This window comes from Pseudochaenichthys georgianus, chromosome 9 (genome assembly GCF_902827115.2).
Source record: "Pseudochaenichthys georgianus chromosome 9, fPseGeo1.2, whole genome shotgun sequence".
In the NCBI taxonomy this organism is placed as follows: Eukaryota; Metazoa; Chordata; class Actinopteri; order Perciformes; family Channichthyidae; genus Pseudochaenichthys; species Pseudochaenichthys georgianus.
Genome location: NC_047511.1, coordinates 40,310,194 through 40,334,068, shown reverse-complemented (window position 1 = coordinate 40,334,068; position 23,875 = coordinate 40,310,194). Strand labels below are relative to the sequence as shown.

Here is a 23,875-nt window from a genome sequence, read left to right as displayed (position 1 = left end):
GCTGGCACACTCCGGTGCACACACACGCAGAAGCAGTTGGCAGCAGCGAGCTGGTAATACGTTAAAGGGACACGGGAGGAAAGTGCTCGTCGCGCAGAAATTACCAACAATGATGACAGGTCTGTTCACTTCTCCCCGATGTCTCCATGAGAGGATTCGCATACAGTTAGCATGTGTGTAGCGTCATTGAGTGTTGACACAACAGAGGTTACTTTCTAAAGCATTCACCCTTAATTGTTTTTATTTGAAAAAGCATTCCAACACTTTGATAATGATGTTGTTGTTCTGGAGCTGCTTCATAAGCTGTCCCTGGAAACATGTGTAAGTATTTGGGATGGGAACTTTTCTTTTTCACAGCATGGAGCCCTTAATCCAAATACAAATTATTTTAGAGAAGTCCCACGGAGGGAGTCACTTATTCACAGAAAATTCACTAAATTCAAAATGGCATGAAACACTCTTTGAAATACTGGCTTAGGGGGGGGGGAATATCAATCAATGTACATTTGAAGACGCTCACTTGAGGTTTTGAGGCTGATGGCAGTGGCATGACGCACACGAGAGGATTTTCAAATCTACAGACATGACAGGTTAAACCCATTTTGTATATTAAATTGGTGAGGACGCGCCCACCAGATGATCCAGTCAAGACGCAGGACCACATTCTGTTGGCGACAGAAGGTTGGACTTGTGTGCGGTGGCGCAGTGGTCTGTGCATCTGATCATCAGATCAAGGGGAGTGCTGGGGAACTCCAGTTCGAAACCCGCTCCTGCCGCCGTTGTGTCCTTGGGCAAGACACTTCACCCGGATGTGCTCCTGTGGGTATTGTCCACAGTACATGTATGATATCAATGTGTACTTGTAAAAGCGCCTCGATGACCTCGAGGCGTGAGTGCGCTGTGCAATGATCATCAGATCAAGGGGTGAAACCCGCCGCTGCTGCGTCTGTAAAGCCGGTGTGTCCTTGGGCAAGACACTTCACCTGAACTTGCTCCTGTGGGTATTGTCCACAGTATCTGACCATTGCATGTATAAAAAATATGTGTAATGTGTATCTGTAAAGCGCTTTGAGCACTGGAAAAGCTATAATAAATGCAAGGAATTATTATTGCTATGTTTGGCGAGAGAGCAATACCATATCTCAACAAGCCTTTCTTCTTCTTATCACCGTCCACTTGGCGACTACAACATTCATCGTGATACACGTGTTGCAACACTGTAAGCAAGTCAATATATTGCCTTTTTAATAAGTGATTCATTCTGTAGCATCCAACATCTGAGCTGACAAAAGTCCTCTCGAGAAATACATCATTGAGTAATTATAAGCATATGGGTTCTTCAAGGGGACGGGAGCACAACATATTTCGATACTTAAGCGTATCCGTATTTTCTTAGCTCAGGAGAGTAACGTTGTATTCCTTCTGTCACGTTTCTATTAACACGACCACACAGCAGCAAGTTGGACACTTCCAGGTCAGCTCACCGATATTGGCTTCTCCAGGATCCGGCTCAATATTCAATTGGCAATCCAGTTGATAACATCATGTCTGTAATACCTCATACTAAAGGAGAATGTGGACAGATAATCTCTTCAGATGAGCACTGAATACATTCTCCCAATTATCCGCTTGTGCGGTGCCAGCTTTAGACAAATGTCTGTTCCTTGGATAAGTTCACCTATTATTCATAAATGCCCACTGGTGCCATTAAACACAGAGACACACACACACACACACGCACGTTTACATCACTTCAGGGGACATGACATTGGCTTACATGCATTTCCTGGAGACTTATCCTAACCTTAACCATAACCAACACATGCCTAACCCTAACCAAGTCTTCACCCTAAAATTAATGATTCCCTTCCCTTATGTCCCCATAAGGGAGGCGAGTCCCCACACGTGACTGTGTAAACAGATGTAGGTCCCCACAAGGATAGTAATGCTAGGTAACACACACACACACACACACACACAACACTTATATCATTGTGTAAATTGTAAGTCGCTTTGGATAAAAGCGTCAGCTAAATGCAATGTAATGTAATGTAATGTAAAATGTTATAATAGAACAAGAGTCAAACGATACTATGCATGTCCTCAGAAACTCACACTTAAACAGAGCCTATGCATATGCAATCAAGGATGTCATTCATTAAACCAGGTTACACACATGTGAACACGTGAGCTCAGCATCGGTGTTCCGTGAGGCACTTTGATAAAACCAGATCAAAGGGAAATGTGGAAAAGAGGCATTTAAGACGTCCTACAATAGCACTCCTTAAACAGCCCCTGTGATTGGCTTTAAGACTGAATACAAATGAGGCTACACATGTCTTTAAACAAGCCCTAGAAATTATGCACTTAACATAGCACACACACACACACACACACACATTATACAACACATCTCTGCTCAGCTGATAAGGACTGGTTTGCCAACTACACATGGCAAATTCCAACTAAATACTAAATACTCAACACAACCTCACAGTTCGGTGCATTGTTGAATACACCTGTCTGCTGGAATTTGATTTTGCACATTCCCTTCCTTCCTAAATCTGCTCAGTCCATGTCTGTCGGCTCCAATTCCACATCTCTGCTCACCCATCCCTACAACGCCTCTCTTCCTTTATATCCTGCCTCTTTCATTCACCATCTACCTTTTCCTTCCTCACATCCCTAACCCTTGGTCCCTTCACCTTCACCCTATGTGCAACCCTCTTGCTATTTCCAACACTGGACCCCTTTAATCCACTGTCCCCCTCCGAGTGTTTCCCATATCTTGTCCCTTTCCCAATCCTTCATTTCCCCCCCGTGCTCTCAATCAATTATAAATCTTAGCGTGTTCTCTTTCAACACACTTTCTTTGTCACAGCTTCTTCCTTTTCTCCGTCTCACGCTCTCTGTGCTCCTCTCTAACATCGTGTTCCCATCTCCATTTGCACCCCCCCCTCTTTGCGCATCCCCATACTTCCAAAGCTTGGTGTTGTGCTGAGGCAGTTTTGCCACACTTACCACAGCACATCCTTTCCTCTCTCCTCTGTTAAAGCCTGCCTTACATCCAGTGGCATGTTGCACAGCAGCTTTCCCAGCATTCATTTTGCATCTTCACTCTTTCTACTCGTCTTTTTGTAAAGTGGATAGAAGAAGAAGGGTTGCCCGACACATCGTTATGTACTTCATCCCCACTCTCCCTTCCCCCGTGTTCCGTTACCTTGAGCAGGCGTACAGATGGCAGGAAGGCGGCGTGGCACAGTTTCCTGATGGTCCAGTTGATCGGCCGTGGTGCATCCAGCTGGTTCATGGTTCCCCCTCTTCACGGTGCAGCCCCTGGTGCCCGGGACCAGGATCAATGCTGCCCCACAAGGGGGGCAAAAAATGGAGAGGGTGTCCAACTCCAACTGCCTAGAAGCACGCAAGTCCCAGGGCATGACCCACGACGGACAACCATCAAACACAACCGCCGCCGACGTGAAGCCTTTACCCCCCCGAGCAGACGGAGCTCTCACCTGGTCTGCACTCTGCCCCCCCTCCCCCCCAGCCCGCTCCTCCTCTCCGGCCCGCACAGATCCAAAGAGTCCGAGGCAAGCCAAACCCGGTGCACCAGGAACATCTGATTCCTCTTCCACCAGGAGCCCAAGTGCACTCAGCGCCGGCGCGGAAAAAAAAGCCCAAAGTGTACTGTATTTTCCAAACAATGGAGGAGAGCGCAGCAACGCACCACAGAGATGAGAGTGTGCAGTGAGAGAAGGATGCAGGTAGAGAGAGGGAGAGAAGAGAGAAGAGGATGGAAGAGAGGTGGAGATGTGAGGAGAGACGAGCAGTGCAATGCAGTGCAGTATAGCGCAGAGGGGAGAGGAGAGTAGCGCAGGGCGCATAAACGGAGCAGCCTGACAGGCAGCGGCTTAGATTTGGGCTGCAGGCACTCCACTGTCTCAGGATGAGAGGAGGAGAGAGAGAGCGGGAGAGAGGGGGAGAGATGGAGGGAGAGAGTACAAATGGGGAGACATAAAATAAGATCCAACACAACTGATGAACAAGCTGAAATTGAACGTATGAGGATGCAACAGAAAAAAAAGGAATGTCTTCTTCTGCGCATGGGAAAAAGACAGGCGATGGAGTGAGACAGAGGGGAAAGAGGGGGAGGGAAAGAGGGGGAGAAGAAGAGGATGAGGACTGTTTGGCGGTCACAATAGGAAATGGGTGAAGTGGAGTCAAACCTCTGTCCTTTAGAATGTATTCAGATTGAGCGTGTTCAACATGAACAACTTGTTCGTGTGGCAGCAGAGAGGAGAACGACCTACTTGCTGTTGCACCTGTGACATCATCTCTAAAGTGGTTACATGTCAACTTTTCACGTGTCACATGTGAAGACACATGCCGGGCACACGGGGAAAAATCAAGCCTTTAACCCGAAATCCAGCCAAGTATTCGCGGCAGAGTGCAGCCACGGAGCGGTTTGGGGTCTTGCTCAAGGGCACCTCTGCACTAAGGAGGCAAACAAAGGTACACGTTCAAACTAGGGCTGAACGATTAATCGATTTTAAATCGAAATCGCGATTTTAAATGATGCGATTATGAAATCGCAAAGCCTGCGTTTTTTAAACTTTTTTACCAAAAAAATTTACCATTTTTTTTTTTTTACCATTTTTTTTTTTCTTCTTGTGTCTCAGTCGTCCACACCAATCAGAAGTGCTGTGCTCCACATGTACCAGCCATTGTTAAATCAGAAGTGGCCCATGATAGAAGGTGATAGACAGATTGATCCAATCACCTGCCAAGTCTTTTTGAAAGTGCCTGCTTTTCCAAATGGCTTCCAATGGAGCTTTCCTAGATGGTTTCTGAGTCAGGTTAGTGACGCTCCATCACGTGTTTCTATGACAGGGTGAATCTTAAACTGAAGCTCGACTTTAAAGCAACCCAACGCCAGTTTCATGTACGTTTAGTTCTTTCACTCGTAGCTCGGGCTGCGGGGTGCTAGAGACGGGAGCACGTTGATACGACCTTCCTAGCCGGAGTTATGGCCGCATTTTACAATAAACTTCCGTTGGGTCGCTTAAAAACAAATATCGCAATTCGAATCGCAATATTTGTCAGAAAAATCGCAATTAGATTTTTCCCCAAAACCGTGCAGCCCTAACCTTATCCTCCGTACTTTGATATCCTAGATCTCATTGTTTCAGTCACTACCCGTGAACATAAGAGATGGTCAGAACGTAGATGAACTTATTAATCAAGAGCTTTTCTTTATGGCTAGCTTCTCACCGTAATGATCTTGTACGACGACAACGACTGCTGACATCAGAAATAGAACACCTGTCCACCTCACACACCTTGTTACACACCATAATACCCTCACTTGTACGTCACACACTTGAGATCCTTGCTGAGGTAGTCACTGTTATCAATGTTACACGATCAAGGTCATACATTGATTACATGACTTTCCAACCGCTTGTGTTAATTAAATAACAAATGCATCAAAAGGCAGGTGTCTGATTTCACTCTTCAGAGGACAAGAGAAACTGACATGACAATAGTGGATGTGGATTGGGTGCTTATGGCAATGCGTGTTATATATATAGACATTTGTATTCATTGGGATAAACCCCTTGAGATGCACCATCTTACAGACAGACATAAACAAAAAGACAAAATGCAAAACATGACACACAAGACAAACCACGTGCAGTCTGTCAAGTAAAATTCAAGCAATGCATACAATCATTACAATTTGAGACAGTCGAGCAAATCAGTTTCATCGGTTTCATTAATAACAAGTGCAGACCAGCTGAAAGTGAGATGATAATGTTTAAACATACCCAACGATGCAAGAGATCGAATAGCAGCAGCTAAAGTATTCCAGTCAGTTGGGGCTTTGAACACGAATGCTCTTCTGCCAATCCATTTTTTTGCAGAGCGGACAGAGAAATCAATCTGAACAGAATGTCTAACTTGATGATTTGGTGAGTAAGGTACAAAATACTGCTTTAAATAAGGGGGATAGTTAAGATAAATGCATTAACAAACCTGATCAAGTTAAGGACCCGATCTCTTTCACAATGGACAGAGCCGTTGCAGCAGGTGAGGCGTCGGGGGGGGGGGGGGGGGGGGGGGGGGGCGACGACATGCAACACAGCCATCCAACGTTAAAGATCAGAGCTCTAAACGTTATCGACTAACTTCTATCCCTGTTGTTCGTCCAGTGGTATCTGTAACTTCAGCGTTTTTTGAGCAGTGGAAAAGTTCCTCACGGTGTCGTCCCAACTTCAACTCCCTCGCTTATGACAGGTCCAGAACAATCGCCTCAGACTTGTAGCGACTGAGTTTCACCCCGCCTGCTTCACACTGCATATCGCCCCACTGAAGGTCACGGTCCAACAGAACCGCATCATCTACAAAGAGCAGAGACGCAATCCTGAGACATCCTTCCCCCCGGCTGCACCTCGAGACCCTCTACACGCACATCACAGAGAGAATCCATGAACAGGTGCAACGCTGGCCGAGGGCAACACTCCCTGAAAACGTGCTCGACTCTGTGCGGTGTGCACAGATTCCTTTTCCACTCAAATAGGACACATTACAGGAGTATTCACATCTAGATAAGAGAACATGTGCGCCCTTTAAAGTGTCGAGTGAAACTATGTATTCGTATATTTAGAATGATCTATTCCTAGAACACATGTATAGTTTAAATAGGCAAATGCCCTTAGTTAAACAACTGCAAGAACCAAATGGAGTTGCACGTTGTACCAGCACCTCAGCCACGCCTTCCTGCAGTCATCTCACTATGGAAAGCATACACGAGTATGGAACATATGTCGTATTAATGTATTCACAATATAATCAGGTTTGATAAAGGTTAAATAGTTATTCTCATTGTTTGGTTGCATTAGAAATTAGCATGTTCATGATTGGTTCATGCCTACAGCCATCCTAAAAACGGTACTTAAGAAACTACAATCAATGAGCTCTCAAAGACTTCAATTCCTGATTATAACCAAACCAACGAATGAACAAAATGTTCCGGCTATGGTCTCCGGCAAGAGACGCATCTGTTAAACTGAAACACCAAAAGGCTTGTCACAACAATAATTTGAAAAACACAAATTAACAACTCTGATAGATTTGGCACGTTTGGACTTGCTGAGGAGCGATCGAGTGTAATTCTGTAGGGATGCATGCACTGAGGGTTTAGTGGTGTTGAAAACATGATGCAACCCGTTACGGCTCGACGCGGAAAGTCAACGGTCCACCGTCGGCCGCCAGTGAGCGTCTGGTTTTAGTTTTTTCCGTTTGTCCTGATTTGTTGGCTTTTAAGGCAATATAGTTTGTTGAATCGAGGGTGGAGAGACTTACTCTGGTTGGCTGGTCAGCTTGAGCGAATCAATGCACGAAAAGAGAACGAGGAGTGAGGAAACCAGGCAGAAGACCAAAGTATAGAGGGCACAGAAGGCTTTTCTAATATGTCCACTTATCTGATCATTCCAGGGAACAGATATGTTCACAACACAGATATCTGGATGTGGGTGAGCGAGTATGGAGTGAAAGTGTTTGGCGAATGCTGCTTTGTTTCAAGTATGTATTAGAAATGGCTTATATACCGTATCTCCAATCAAGCCTTCCAGTTTCCTTATTTCAATTACCGTCTAACGCTGCCTGCTGGTATGGAGAGTCATTTCCTCTCACGTAGGCGCACAATGTACGTACTAATTTGCCATTAGCTGTACTTCTGAAGGTGTGTTCAAGAGCGATTTCTTCACCAAGAAGCAGGCGATAAAGGCGATGCAACACTTTGTTACTGCTAGTTCTCAGATGTCGGTTTGTTGTCTATAAAGGGCTTAAGATGTATTACACATTGTTACTCTAAAATAAATGTTTTAAGTTGATGTCGCTATCAAAAATGTGCATGAAATATCTGAATATTCTTGTGCCACATAACGTTACCGTGACATGAGTCAGTGCACATGCAAGCTGAGCTTATACAATGGACATAGAATACAAAGCGGGCAGCTAGTCATACATTTGAGATTTCATTAAAAGTAACCTTGAGGAAATATGTAAATCTAAGAAGCAAGCGATCCATAGAGTAAAACTTTATGAATCAAGTATTTTTCTCCCTTAAAGGTCTCCTATTATACAGTTTTTCATCAATATATCATAGCTCTCAGATACAAAACATGTCTCTGAAGTGTTTGGCTCCAAACACCAAACAGAATCATTTCAGCATTACCCATAATCCCCTCTGTTTCAGCCCTGTTTCCAAAGTGCTGATTCTCTGTCTGTTAATTTAGATGAAAATAAGGAGCCCCTCCCCACGCCCCTCTGAGAGACATTTGGTTACAAAGAACTCAATGGTGCTCTAGGAGGAGATTCAGGTGATAAGGGGGGGGGGGGGGGGGGTTACCTTGGTTGCTGATTGGCTAATGGTTACACAAGACAAAAAATCGTTATGACATCATAAAGTGGCCAAAATCTGATCAGCTCATTTTCAGACAGGTTTTTATATAAATGGACAAAAAGTGAGAGAATCTTTGTTCCTGAAACTTTCAGAGTCTCTTTCCACAGAGGGGACACATGTTGATGTAGAAGAGACATGAAGAAGAGGGGACACATGTTGATGTAGAAGAGACATGAAGAAGAGGGGACACATGTTGATGTAGAAGAGACATGAAGAAGAGGGGACACATGTTGATGTAGAAGAGACATGGAGAAGATGGGACACGTGTTGATGTAGAAGAGACATGAAGAAGAGGGGACACATGTTGATGTAGAAGAGACATGGAGAAGATGGGACACATGTTGATGTAGAAGAGATATGGAGAAGAGGGGACACATGTTGATGTAGAAGAGACATGAAGAAGAGGGGACACATGTTGATGTAGAAGAGACATGAAGAAGAGGGGACACATGTTGATGTAGAAGAGACATGAAGAAGAGGGGACACATGTTGATGTAGAAGAGACATGAAGAAGAGGGGACACATGTTGATGTAGAAGAGACATGGAGAAGAGGGGACACATGTTGATGTAGAAGAGACATGGAGAAGATGGGACACGTGTTGATGTAGAAGAGACATGAAGAAGAGGGGACACATGTTGATGTAGAAGAGACATGGAGAAGATGGGACACATGTTGATGTAGAAGAGACATGGAGAAGATGGGACACATGTTGATGTGGAAGAGACATGAAGAAGAGGGGACACATATTGATGTAGAAGAGACATGAAGAAGAGGGGACACATGTTGATGTAGAAGAGACATGGAGAAGATGGGACACATGTTGATGTGGAAGAGACATGAAGAAGAGGGGACACATATTGATGTAGAAGAGACATGAAGAAGAGGGGACACATGGTGATGTAGAAGAGACATGAAGAAGAGGGGACACGTGTTGATGTAGAAGAGACATGAAGAAGAGGGGACACGTGTTGATGTAGAAGAGACATGAAGAAGAGGGAACACACGTTGATGTAGAAGAGACATGAAGAAGAGGGGACACATGTTGATGTAGAAGAGATATGGAGAAGAGGGGACACGTGTTGATGTAGAAGAGACATGAAGAAGAGGGGACACGTGTTGATGTAGAAGAGACATGGAGAAGAGGGGACACATGTTGATGTGAGAGAGACATGAAGAAGAGGGGACACATGTTGATGTAGAAGAGACATGAAGAAGAGGGGACACATGTTGATGTAGAAGAGACATGAAGAAGAGGGGACACATGTTGATGTAGAAGAGACATGAAGAAGAGGGGACACATGTTGATGTAGAAGAGACATGAGAAGAGGGGACACATGTTGATGTAGAAGAGACATGAAGAAGAGGGGACACATGTTGATGGTAGAAGGAGACATGAAGAAGAGGGGACACATGTTGATGTAGAGAGACATGAGAAGAGGGGACACATGTTGATGTAGAAGAGACATGAAGAAGAGGGGACACATGTTGATGTAGAAGAGACATGGAGAAGAGGGGACACATGTTGATGTAGAAGAGACATGAAGAAGAGGGGACACATGTTGATGTAGAAGAGACATGGAGAAGATGGGACACATGTTGATGTAGAAGAGACAGGAAGAAGAGGGGACACATGTTGAGTAGAAGAGACATGAAGAAGAGGGGACACATGTTGATGTAGAAGAGACATGAAGAAGAGGGGACCACATGTTGATGTAGAAGAGACATGGAGAAGATGGGACACATGTTGATGTAGAAGAGACATGAAGAAGAGGGACACATGTTGATGTAGAAGAGACATGAGAAGAGGGGACACATGTTGATGTAGAAGAGACCTGAAGAAGAGGGGACACATGTTGATGTAGAAGAGACATGAAGAAGAGGGGACACGTGTTGATGTAGAAGAGACATGAAGAAGAGGGGACACGTGTTGATGTAGAAGAGACATGAAGAAGAGGGGACACATGTTGATGTAGAAGAGACATGAAGAAGAGGGGACACATGTTGATGTAGAAGAGATATGGAGAAGAGGGGACACATGTTGATGTAGAAGAGACATGAAGAAGAGGGGACACGTGTTGATGTAGAAGAGACATGGAGAAGAGGGGACACATGTTGATGTAGAGGAGACATGAAGAAGAGGGGACACATGTTGATGTAGAAGAGAAAGTAAGAAGAGGGGACACATGTTGATGTAGAAGAGACATGGAGAAGATGGGACACATGTTGATGTAGAAGAGACATGAAGAAGAGGGGACACATGTTGATGTAGAAGAGACATGAAGAAGAGGGAACACACGTTGATGTAGAAGAGACATGAAGAAGAGGGGACACATGTTGATGTAGAAGAGATATGGAGAAGAGGGGACACATGTTGATGTAGAAGAGACATGAAGAAGAGGGGACACATGTTGATGTAGAAGAGACATGAAGAAGAGGGGACACATGTTGATGTAGAAGAGACATGAAGAAGAGGGGACACATGTTGATGTAGAAGAGACATGAAGAAGAGGGGACACATGTTGATGTAGAAGAGACATGGAGAAGATGGGACACGTGTTGATGTAGAAGAGACATGAAGAAGAGGGGACACATGTTGATGTAGAAGAGACATGGAGAAGATGGGACACATGTTGATGTAGAAGAGACATGGAGAAGATGGGACACATGTTGATGTGGAAGAGACATGAAGAAGAGGGGACACATGTTGATGTAGAAGAGACATGAAGAAGAGGGGACACGTGTTGATGTAGAAGAGACATGAAGAAGAGGGGACACATGTTGATGTAGAGGAGACATGAAGAAGAGGGGACACATGTTGATGTAGAAGAGATGTAAAGAAGAGGGGACACATGTTGATGTAGAAGAGACATGGAGAAGATGGGACACATGTTGATGTAGAAGAGACATGAAGAAGAGGGGACACATGTTGATGTAGAAGAGACATGAAGAAGAGGGGACACATGTTGATGTAGAAGAGACATGGAGAAGATGGGGACACATGTTGATGTAGAAGAGACATGAAGAAGAGGGGACACACGTTGATGTAGAAGAGACATGAAGAAGAGGGGACACATGTTGATGTAGAAGAGATATGGAGAAGAGGGGACACATGTGATGTAGAAGAGACATGAAGAAGAGGGGACACGTGTTGATGTAGAAGAGACATGGAGAAGAGGGGACACATGTTGATGTAGAGGAGACATGAAGAAGAGGGGACACATGTTGATGTAGAAGAGATGTAAAGAAGAGGGGACACATGTTGATGTAGAAGAGACATGAAGAAGAGGGGACACATGTTGATGTAGAAGAGACATGGAGAAGAGGGGACACATGTTGATGTAGAGGAGATGTAAAGAAGAGGGGACACATGTTGATGTAGAAGAGACATGGAGAAGATGGGACACATGTTGATGCAGAAGAGACATGGAGAAGATGGGACACATGTTGATGTAGAAGAGACATGGAGAAGATGGGACACATGTTGATGTAGAAGAGATGTAAAGAAGAGGGGACACATGTTGATGTAGAAGAGACATGGAGAAGATGGGACACATGTTGATGTAGAAGAGACATGGAGAAGATGGGACACATGTTGATGTAGAAGAGACATGGAGAAGATGGGACACATGTTGATGTAGAAGAGACATGAAGAAGATGGGACACATGTTGATGTAGAAGAGACATGAAGAAGATGGGACACATGTTGATGTAGAGGAGACATGAAGAAGTGGATTTTGGCATAATAGGTGACCTTTAAACGAAACCCAAAACAATAGCTGCTGCAGTGCAACACACACAATTAAATATAGATTATAATATTGCTGGTTTTGGTATTTCAATACATTAATGATAGTATCGACTCTCTCTCTGTGTATGTTATAATTACTCTCCCGAGTCACCACCTCACAGCCAGGGACTGACATTAAGAATATCCACGTCACGGACCACCGGATACCCCGGGGACCTCCGAGACTTCTGGGAGATCTGTCTGTCATCACACAGCTAATGGAGAAGTGTGTGTGTGTGTGTGTGTGTGTGTGTGTGTGTGTGTGTGTGTGTGTGTGTGTGTGTGTGTGTGTGTGTGTGTGTGTGTGTGGTGTGTGTGTGTGTGTGTGTGTGTGTGTGTGTGTGTGTGTGTGTGTGTGTGTGTGTGTGTGTGTGTGTGTGTGTGTGTGTGTGTGTGTGTGTGTGTGTGTGTGTGTGTGTGTGTGTGTGTAGTGAAGTGAGCATGAGAGTGTGCTTTGACCCCTCAAGCCTTTCACTTCACATGTCTCCATCACACCCCATGGTTCAACACATGGAGCACCACTCTGCACTGCCTGCATCCTGACTGTAGATGGCACCCTTTTAATACACAATACACACTAAGTCAAGGCTCTATCATTCAAAAACGAGTCCTATATGAGGCTGCAATAACAATTCTGAATCATTATCAAACTACAAGTTGCTCCACTTCAGTAGAACTAAAAAGACTGGCTTTTTATTATTATATATATTAGGATACTGAGCAGAGGAAGTCAAAGCCTGCATTGGTGTACAAGCAACAAGCAACACACACTGAAACCACCAGGGGGCAGTGCTTCAACACACCTGCTGCAGACAGTGTTTGTTTTATCCTCTCACTCTTCTTGGCTACACTGATTATCACAACATTAAAACGGTTTTAAAAAACAGTGGCTCCGAGCAAGACCAGACAAGATGAGATTTAATTCTCTCCCCGTTATTCATTTTGTCCCAGTGGGAGTTTAACTTGGCAGATGAGGGATGCAATTACTGTGAATTGTGCACTGAGAGGTTGATGATGAAGTACAATACGTTTCCAAAACATTTTTGTTGCTCACGGTCTCAGATCAGCGGGATCAAGAATCTTACACTGAAATTGAGGGGACTTGTATTTGTATGCATAAAACAGAATACACAATCCACTTTAAAAGACTCTTTCCTGGATTCATTGCATTATTACTGTGCCAACTAAGTTAAAGGTCTCCTATTATATTCTTTTTCAACAATATATTATAGTTCTCAGATATACATGTACAAAGTCTTTGGCTCTAATACCAAACCGATGATTGCAGCATCCCATAAACTCCTCTGTTTCAGCCCTGTTCTAAAAGTGCTGATTCTGTGTCCGTATAGCTTTAAATGCTAATGAGCTGCAGCTGGCCATGCCCCTCTGAGCGATGATTGGTTTTAAAAAACACATTTACATTACATGACATTTCATTTAGCTGACGCTTTTATCCAAAGCGACTTAGAATAAGTGCATTCGACCTAGAAGATACAGACTTGAAGAAAACCGAATCATATAAGTGCATTCGGTTTCATAGCCAAAACATTTCAAGTGCTACTCAACTGGCTTTAGATAAGCCAGTCCTTTATTAGTATATAAGTGCTTTTTGTTTCGTTTTGTTTTTTGTTTTTCATTTTATTGCTCGAAGTGGAGTCGAAAGAGATGAGTTTTTAGTCTGTGCCGGAAGGTGTAAGCTATCTGCTGTCCTGATGTCATTCCACCATTTTGGAGCCAGGATAGCAAACCCACGTGTTTTTGCTGATGGGAACTTGGGTCCCCTTCGCAGCGAGGGTGCAGCGAGCCGTTTGGCTGATGCAGAGCGGAGTGCACGTGCTGGGGTGTACGGTTTAACCATGTCCTGGATGTAGGAAGGGCCAGATCCATTCGCAGCATGGTACGCAAGTACCAGTGTCTTGAAGTGGATTCTAGCAGTTATCGGAAGCCAGTGGAGGGAGCGGAGGAGCGGCGTGGTGTGGGAGCATTTAGGAAGGTTGAAGACCAGACGAGCCGCTGCATTCTGGATGAGCTGCAGAGGTCGGATGGCACATTCAGGTAGACCAGCCAGGAGGGAGTTGCAGTGGTCTAGGCGTGAGATGACGAGAGCCTGGACCAGAACCTGCATCGCTTTCTGGGTCAGCTGGGGACGCATCCTCCGGATGTTGTAAAGCGTGTATCTGCAGCAGCGGGTTGTAGCAGCGATGTTTGCAGTGAAGGACAGGTTGTTATCTAGGGTCACACCCAGATTCCTTGCAGTCTGAGTCTGGGAAACAACAGAGGTGCCGATGTTGATTGTTAGGTGGGACAATATTTTCCCGGAAGAAAAATCAGTTCAGTCTTGTCAAGGTTGAGCTTGAGGTGGTGAGCAGACATCCACTGAGAGATGTCTGCTAGACAAGCAGAGATGCGTGCGACGACCTGGGTCTCTGAGCGGGGAAAGGACAGAATTAATTGGGTGTCGTCAGCGTAGCAGTGGTATGAAAAACCATGCGGGCTAATGACCGATCTGAGCGAGTTTGTGTACAGAGAGAAGAGGAGGGGACCAAGGACAGAGCCCTGAGGGACCCCTGTAGTTAATTGACAAGGGTCGGACTCGGACCCTCTCCAAGTTACCCTGTAGGTACGGTCTTTGAGGTATGAGGTGAGGACGGAAAGTGCAGAGCCTGAAACTCCAAGTTCTTGGAGAGTGCGAAGGAGGATCTGATGGTTCACCGTGTCGAATGCAGCAGACAGGTCCAGAAGGATGATGACAGAGGAGAGGGAGGCTGATTTCGCAGTGTGCAGTTCCTCAGAGACAGCAATGAGGGCAGTTTCTGTGGAGTGACCTGCCTTGAAACCAGACTGGTGCGGATCCAGAAGGTTGTTCTGATGGAGATAACAGGAGAGTTGTTTAAAGACAGCGCGTTCAAGTGTTTTAGACAGGAACGGGAGGAGAGAGACAGGCCTGTAGTTTATAACATCTGACGGGCTGAGAGTGGGTTTCTTTAGGAGAGAGTTTACTCTTGCCTCCTTGAGACTGTTTGGAAAGTGACCAGAAGTTAGAGAAGTGTTGATGAAATGGGTGAGAAACGGTAGAATATCAGGAGCGATAGTCTGAAAGGGTCCTGAGGACAGGTGGTAAGACGGTCAGAGGTAATGAGAGTAAGTACCTCACTTGGAGAGAGAGGGGAAAAGGAAGTTAGTGTGTGGGTGAACGGTGGGACTGGTGACCCAGTGGTGACTAATGGTGAGTCGGAAAATGAAAAGCAAATATCAACCTTTTTTCAAAGTAGTTAACAAAGTCGCTTGGAAGAAGGGAGGAGGGGGAAGGGAGGAGGGGGGGGTCAAGGAGGGTGGAGAAGATAACACAATAGCCGCGTTCACACTGCGGTACTTTTCCCACAAAGGTTCATGCGAACTTAGTTCATGCGAACTCTTTAGTTCGCATGAACTAAGTACAGATCGCGTTCACACCAGCAAAAGTCCCTAGGGGTGGATTAGGCAAATGAAGCCGCTGACCTCACTTCTTCTTCTTCTGCTTTGGGTTTACTGGCAGGCAGCAAACCACTTCACGGCGTATACTGCCACCCAAAGTCCCCGGCCGGAAGTCCCCGGAGTTGGGGACTGGCTTCAGTAGAAGCTGCTGGGACTCCCAGCAGCTTCTACTGAAGCCTTCCGAGTAAATCGCCAGAACGCCGACACCTCCTCATCTCCACCGCTCCCATGTTTTATTTTGTGTTGCCATAAGTTAGTCTCTCTGCGTTTCTGCGCTGGGCTAATGCTAATGCTAATAATGCTAATGCGAGGATAATAAAATGGCGGCTTCACAAAACTTGTTGGGAGTTTTACGGGGCGTGGTTTGCAATTCGCCCAGCCAATCAGGAATATAGCTCTCTTCTCAAAAAAGAGCCGCTCGAAAGTCCCTTTCGAGGGGGTAAAAAGGTTTGCATGAACTACTTTTAGTACCGGCTCTTTTTGGTGTGAACGCGATCATGAACTGCGAACCTTTGTGGGAAAAGTACCGCAGTGTGAACGCGGCTATCGGCTATTGGTGCTCTAGGTTGAGATTCAGGTGATAAGGGGGGGGGGGGGGGGGGGGGTTACCTTGGTTGGTTATTCGCTAATGGTGCGCACAACCCAAAAAAACATAAAGTGGCCAAAATCCGATCAGCTCATTTTCAGACAGGTTTTTATATGGATCAGGACACAAGGAGAGAGAATATTCTTTCCTGAAACTTTCAGAATCTCTTTACGCAGAGGGGACACATGTTTATATATAACAGACGTAAAAAAGTGGATTTTGCATAATAGGTAACCTTTAACTCTACAATTTGTTGTTGTGAATTGATATGGTTTTATGTAAAAGTAACTATAGTGTAAATGTGTGTGTGTGTGAAACGAGGAATGTTTGAATAATTTACTCACGACCCACAAGAAGTCATGAAGGAACTATAAATGTAATCATCTGCTCTGTGCACGGTAGAAGTGGAAGTGTGTGAGCACATTTACGTGTAATAACTCTTGAGTAGCTGACTTCTAATCTAAGACATGTCTGCTACGCTTAGACCTTGTGACATCGCCTATGTGCACTGTAGTGAGAAAGAAGCCCATTTCCACCTGTCATTCAAACAAAGCCAGAAGCTCTCCACAGGCTGCTCGCTCACTGGAAATGTGAATCCTCTCTGTTTTGTGAAAGAGTTTTCAGCTGGTGTGTGTCTGACTGAAAGAGATAGAATTGAATATTGTTGTGTTTTGCTCATAGCATTTCAGAGCCCTTTAAAAAAATACTGAATTGAACTGAAGAAGGGGACAAAGAGAAATAAAAACAGGATGTGTCATAAGCGTGTTTCGAAGTGCCTAGTCACCTTTTAACCTTTGACGTAGGCTCTACCGAAGTGTCTTAGAGTTTTCCAAATTCTAAATACCAAGAAGTTCACCAATCTTACAAAAAGAAGATGTGTGTGGATCTACATTTACTCCATTCATGAAAGACTTTCTTCCTCTATGAAGGAGAAATGGAGCTGACTTCTCTCCAGGTCAACTGTCTGGAAAAAAGTCCATGTTACAGAGAAGTGTACGCAACTGTGTGTACATCAAATGGACACACAGTAACAGAATATGACACTTTCAGTTTTTCAATAAAACAAGTGACTGAAGGTCTCGGATAACAATGTTGTCGGTTGGAGATTGATGTTGCCAAAAGCTTCAATCTGATTCTGCCTCCTCTCCTTCTTCTCTGTGTGATATTCGTCCCCTGGAGGACTCTCGTTAAGTGACAGTTCAATATCTCCATCCATATTCACTCAAACGCACACGCACACACACAAACCCACACACTCGCGCAACCACCCACACACTTGCGCAACCACACACACTACTACCCCCTACGTCCCTTGCCCTGAGGAAGCAGGAAGACCTCTGCTGAGTCTGGTACACTCCTCCATCTGGAGAAAGGCAATGATTATTAGCCTGCGGGATGAACCACACACACACACACACACACACACACACACACACACACACACACACACACACACACACACACACACACACACACACACACACACACACACACACACACACACACACACACACACACACACACACACACACACACACACACACACACACACACACACACACACAATACCTCAAAATGTGTTTTCCTCCACCTTTTTTTGTTTTGCTTCTCACTATCAGTCAATGAGTTGTTCGACCAATCACAGTTGTACTTAAAGGCCAACGTTATATCCCAGTTCGATGCTTTCTGAATCGTCTGTAACGAGCCTTTAACATCACATCCCTGCCATCAGCTACACATTTGTAAGCGCTGCCAGCTAGGCTTCTGGGCGTCCCACTAAACAACTGTTGACAAACAGCGGTGTTATCAGTTCAAAGAGAGGTAACAGACCGAGATTTTACTAATAAAAAAATAATGACTTGCAGGGGTTGTCCATCCTTTAGCACAGCTTGACATATTGTTATTTCACTTGCGTCCAGTTTAGTATTTCGATCCATCAGCCTCTGGACACATCGAGATTTACCCGCCAGATCAAATGTACCTACTTTCTCTGACGTATACAAATAAAGAAAGCCAGTGATAGCGTTACCGTTGGAATGTTTTGTAATTCAAAAATGTTTGTCTTTGATAGTGTTTTATTAACACAGGGGCTCTGTACACATCCAATAAAGCATTAGAAAATATACCACTAAAAGTAAGAGTGCAGTAAAATACTTTTATTTCATTTTAGCTTCTTTAATTTGTATTCTTTGCTTTTTAATTACCGCTTTTAAGTGTATTTAAAGGTCACCTCATGTGTTACTGTCGCACCATATAATACTTGAAATGTTTTTTTTCTAAAGCACGATGAGTTGCCTTGTGTTGAAATATGCTATATAAATAAACTTGCCTTGCCATAATGTAATATATCATTTTAATATATATTTTTGTTTTCGTTAGCCCCTTAGTGAAGACACTCTTCTCTTCCATTCACCACTCCCCTGTTAGCAGCCCTATACGATTACACCTGCATGTGTCTCTGCCTGTCTTTGATTTCATCTCTATCCATCACTCATGCCGGAGAGCTGGGGCTAGGAGTTAAATGTTTAGTAATAGAAGAGACAAGTGATACTAATAGTATAGGAAGGGAAGGAAAGAGGAACTCAGACAAATAGAAAGGAGATGTGATACCAGGGTATATGCAGGAATCCTGAAGTCAGATGTAAGACCCTTTTTAAGACCCTTCCCATACATTTTAAGACCTCATCGCCACTTGGAGTTTTAACCGGTTACCTTGGCGACACACTTCACCTCACATTGACTATATACAGTATTGATTGTCCTTCCTCCTTATCTTCCAACCATTTGGACTCAGACTTGCATTTCCCCATAACGATGTTGCTTAACAACCGGCGTAAACGGGCCTTCTCACGCTATCAAGCAGTGAGCGTGCGATGTCCCGTTCAACAAGCTACAACATGTAATACCTTGGAAAATGCCGTTTAATACTTTTTAATACTTTCGAAGAGCCTTAATTTTTGCTAAATTGATTTATCAACTTGTAATACTTTTTAAGACCCCGCGGACACCCTGGATACAGAGGATGGACGTGAGCAATATAGAAACATGTTTTATATTAGGATGTTTACTGAAAAAGACAAACACAATAGTATAGCCAACGGTTAACGTTCAGCTCTCTGGAGATTTCCCTCCAGCCAGCTGCCACCTTAGCTTGTTGTGAAACTTGTAGGTATAATTATAGATCAATCCTTATTTTAACTTTTCATTTTAAGTAAAGTGTATGCTAGTGCTTATAGTTCTCCTTATAAAAGGACATACAAAGATAAAGACAAAGCCATTCCTCATCTACTTTGAAAGCCAGTGATTGGAATAAATAGAAACATGACCTCCAAAACAATAACAGAATAGAAGATATAACACTTTGACTTGTGGAAGGAAGGAGAAGTTCAACACGCTTCCCTCAAGATGAATTCAACCTTTAAGTTTAGCACATATTAGTTCATGCTGTGAGGTTGTCTGACAAAGAAACAGCAAGAGTCAAATCCTCTTTTCTCTGCAGTAGAAATTATTTATGTGGCATTTGGCATTCCCCGTAATGGGAAGTAGTAAAACCTCAAGTACCTCGTGATTGGTGGTTGCAGAAGAACAAGGACAAGCATCATTACATAAGTGGTTTAGATGCTCTGCATTTCACTCACATTAACCACATCAAATGCACCCCGAAATACGACCTAATTGAACTCATATATCAGATAAAATAACAGATAACATTTTTTAAATGCGCAGTCAGAGTGGATATTTGTAAACGGTGAGGGAAAAAGGTGAAACCCTTCACCCAGAAGCCCTGCTCTGTATTTAAAAGCATTTCGTCCAAGAAATAAGAGCAAACTAATCTCTTTCAGCAACAACAACCATTTCATAATGTGTGAAGGTTAGAATACAGCTCACAAGAGATAAGGCCATTACAGTAAGTGCAAAGTAGATACAGCCGGTGTGTAGGCACATGTAAATTGCACGGAAGAATTTACTTGTAGGAGTTGTATTTCTGTGTGTGTGTGTGTGTGTGCGTGCGTGCGTGCGTGCGTGCGTGCGTCAAACTTCCCTTGAACTGAGGAAGGCTTTAACAGCACACAGCGTGGCATAACTATGGGGACGCTGCCCATGTAATTGGCAATGAATAATAATGAATAATACACGAGGGCTACTGGTGGTCCTCGGAGAAAGAATCATTCTAGTAGTAATATGTTACCTAACCTGCGAACTGAACGCATGAATTCAAATAAATAATATATTCACTGACTGATACCGTCCGTAGTTCAGTTGTCATCCATCACAAGAGAACTATTTATTTACCATGTTTTAATAATGCAAACCCCTATATCATGAATGAAGTATATTACCTAGTGACACTATTAATCAACAACGGTTTCTGATGGTGACCTAAACAAACAAAACAAATATTGATAAGTAAGTTATGTAAATGTAATTTAATAAGGGAGATACTGTATGTTTGTGGCAAACCTCCCTGCAAATTGTCCTTTCTCACGGCATAACTATTGTGCTGTTATTCTTTATTCTTTAGGTACTCCAAGATATTAAAGTATTTGAAAAAACATCACAGCTTCAGTAAACTGTATTTTACATACACTGTAGTTTAGTTATTTCTGCATATTATTTTCATTATTGTGTCCCTTGCAGCATTCTCGTGCATTATTAGTGGAATGCTGTTTACTTTAAACTTTATTCTTCCCCTTATTATTTCAGCCAATACTTTGGCTCTCCATAACTTCAGCTTACTTTCAGCTACAGAAACCATTCAAATATTAAACTATTCAGCCTTTTCAGCAATTGATAAGAAACCTTCAACTTTTTCAAAAATATTTCATACTTTTTGAAATATTCAGCTTTTTAAACTATTTTTTTAACATTGAAGTCAATGGGAGATGCCTTCAAATCCTGTTTTCCTACACTTTCCTTTACATCTGATATTTATCTCCTTCAGCCTATTTTCAGCTGCAGAAACCATTCAACTATTACATTATTCAGCTATTTCAGGACATCAAGGCTATACATGTTGTTGTTTATACCTTTTTTAAACCTTTTCCTTTAAATATTAAGCTTTTTCTGCATTTTTTTAGCTAAAAGCAGCTACCATTCAGCTAATAACATATTCAGATTTTTCTGCATTTTCAGCTAAATTCAGCCATAAATGTTCACAGTTTACAGCATTCGCACGCATTTTCTGCAGGAAATGCATTTTCTAGTTATATTTCTGTTTATTCATGTACGTAAGAATATTGTTTACTTGTATAAGATTTTCAAATAAATCTTCACTATGTATTGTGCATATAACAATAAAGCATTTGGATCTTTGATCTGAATATGAACTATTTGTGTGTTATCCATGATTTGAAGCTTGTTACAGGCCATTGTTTGCCGAATTAACATAACATTGGGATGATGACGTTTAACTCGAGTATTAAGGTCCCCTAATATACTGCTTCTCATCAATATATTATAGGTCTCACATACTGTATATACAAACATGTCTCCAAATACCAAACAGATCATTGCAGCATTACCCATAATCCCCTCTGATTCAGCCCTGTTTCAAAAGTGCTGATTCTCTGTCTGTTACTTTAGATCAGGGGTCGGCAAGCCCTCTGCTCTGGCTCCCTTGAGCTTAGACAAAAATAAGAAGGAAATAAAATAAAATATTTGTAGGACTATTTCTATTTTGCTGCACGGTTGAAAATGTTTCGTATCTTGTATTTTGAGGTGATACTGTGACACATAACAAAAATGAAAAAAAAGTTTTAATTATTGTAAGGAAATATCTGTATGTATACATGTTAGCAAACTATGAAGAAGCTTAAAATGGGAAATGATTTGTGTAGAAAACTGTGAGCTGGATTTGGGGCCTGTTGACATGTGGTTTTTGAGGACAAAGGAAGATGGGGGAAGGTGAGGGTTTGACTTACAGTGAACTCAGATCTAGGAGATAATGAAGCTAAGCTACTGTGATTGGGGAAACTTAAGAAGTGAGGTGTTGGAGATATTTGGGCAGCCAAAGGCCAAAGGTCTGGAAGGGAGGCTCAGATAACTCCTCCCATTGTTAGCAATGTATAAAACACAGGAACCAGGCTGTGTTCAGTCTCTTTCCTCTGGCTGGCTCACGTGAGTATCAGGTAAATGTGGGATCCCAAAGATAACTGTATTGAATTTGTACTGTATTGATTGTATTGCATTGTCATATTACCATTAAAGTGGATTATTGTATAACGGTTACTTGGTAGCATTGGATTCCTTCCTGTATGATAACCAGCTTGTTAGGGACGTGCGGAGATTTGAAAAAGCGGACCAGTTGTCCCTACAAATCGTCAACATTATGTAAACTAAAATATGCGTCACATCCTGCTGCGGTCCCGCACCAGCACCTTGCAGGCGAATAACCTGACCCCCGGCTCGATGAGCGAACTATGGATAAATCAAAGAAAAGAAAAGTACCGGAGGAACACACAGGGTTTAATTCTGCGTGGACAGAGTTGTATGTTTTCAATGCAAACGATGCCGGCTTACCGGTATGTTCGATATGTGGAGAGAAGTCGAAGGTGCTGCAGCATTTACGTATCAGGAGAAACACGGAAGAGGAAGACAGCTGACGATCTTCAGTCATAATTCAATCAGTTAACTCTTTTTAGGGCAGCTATGTTTTATTTATTTCAAAGTGGGTCCATTTGAATTATATTCATTTTCTTCAAATGTGCAGAGGACTCCCGAGTGCTGTGTGGATTTATTTTAAAGTAGGCCTGTGTATTTTTCTTTTATTCTCCTTACAAGAGTTCTTTGTTTCTTATTAGAGGTAAACCGTTTTATATCATGTAATAAATAATAAATGCAAAACAACTGTAGTTTTTGTCTATGCTGTAACAATATATACAACTTTATAAGATATCAAGCTATCAAATATGTTTTGCGGCTCCAGACAAAACAGATTGGTGGAAAAGGGGGCAAAATGGCTCTTTTGGTCAAAAAGGTTGCAGACCCCTACTTTAGATGAAAATAAGGAGCCCCTCCCCACGCCCCTCTGAGAGATATGTGGTTACAAAGAACTCAATGGTGCTCTAGGAGGAGATTCAGGTAATAAGATGGGGGGGGGGGGGTTACCTTGGTTGCTGATCAGCTCATTTTCAGACTTCAGATTTTTTATAGAAATGGATCAGGACAAAAAGAGAGAGAATCTTTTTTCCTGAAACTTTCAGAGTCTCTTTCCACAGAGGGGACACATGTTGATGTAGAAGAGACTTGAACAAGTGGATTTTGCATAATAGGTGACCTTTAAATAAACTCCCAATATATAACAGAGTATATATTCAAGGTCTAGAATGTGAGGTTAAGCATCAAGTTTCTCGAGTACAGTTCGGGAAGAGTTTATAAGTCTTCAATTCGATGAAGTGTGACAATGAACCATGGCGAGAGAGGATCCCTGCAGTCCCGCAGACTCTGACTGAGATTGCAGATAACAGAGGAGAGAGTGAAGGCTAAGACGGGCTGGGGGGAAATAACAGAGGAGAGAAGGAATGGCAGGAAAAGAAATGAAGGGACACTACCATTTAAGA

General features: G+C 43.2%; 1 protein-coding gene across 7 annotated transcripts in view; it reads right to left on the bottom strand.

Moving 5' to 3' along the window:
- Window positions 1-23,875, bottom strand: part of trpm3 (transient receptor potential cation channel, subfamily M, member 3) — a 193,826-nt gene that overhangs the window by 150,938 nt on the left and 19,013 nt on the right. For 5 of the 7 annotated variants that reach the window (XM_034091089.2, XM_034091091.2, XM_034091093.2 and 2 more), the window contains exon 1: window positions 3,221-3,471. The exons of the other annotated variants lie outside the window; for them this stretch is intronic. In XM_034091089.2, the coding sequence (XP_033946980.1) occupies window positions 3,221-3,310 (90 nt within the window). In that variant the 5' untranslated portion in view covers window positions 3,311-3,471. Of the gene's footprint in view, window positions 1-3,220; window positions 3,472-23,875 lie in introns of those variants that run through there. 7 annotated transcript variants of the gene reach the window in all.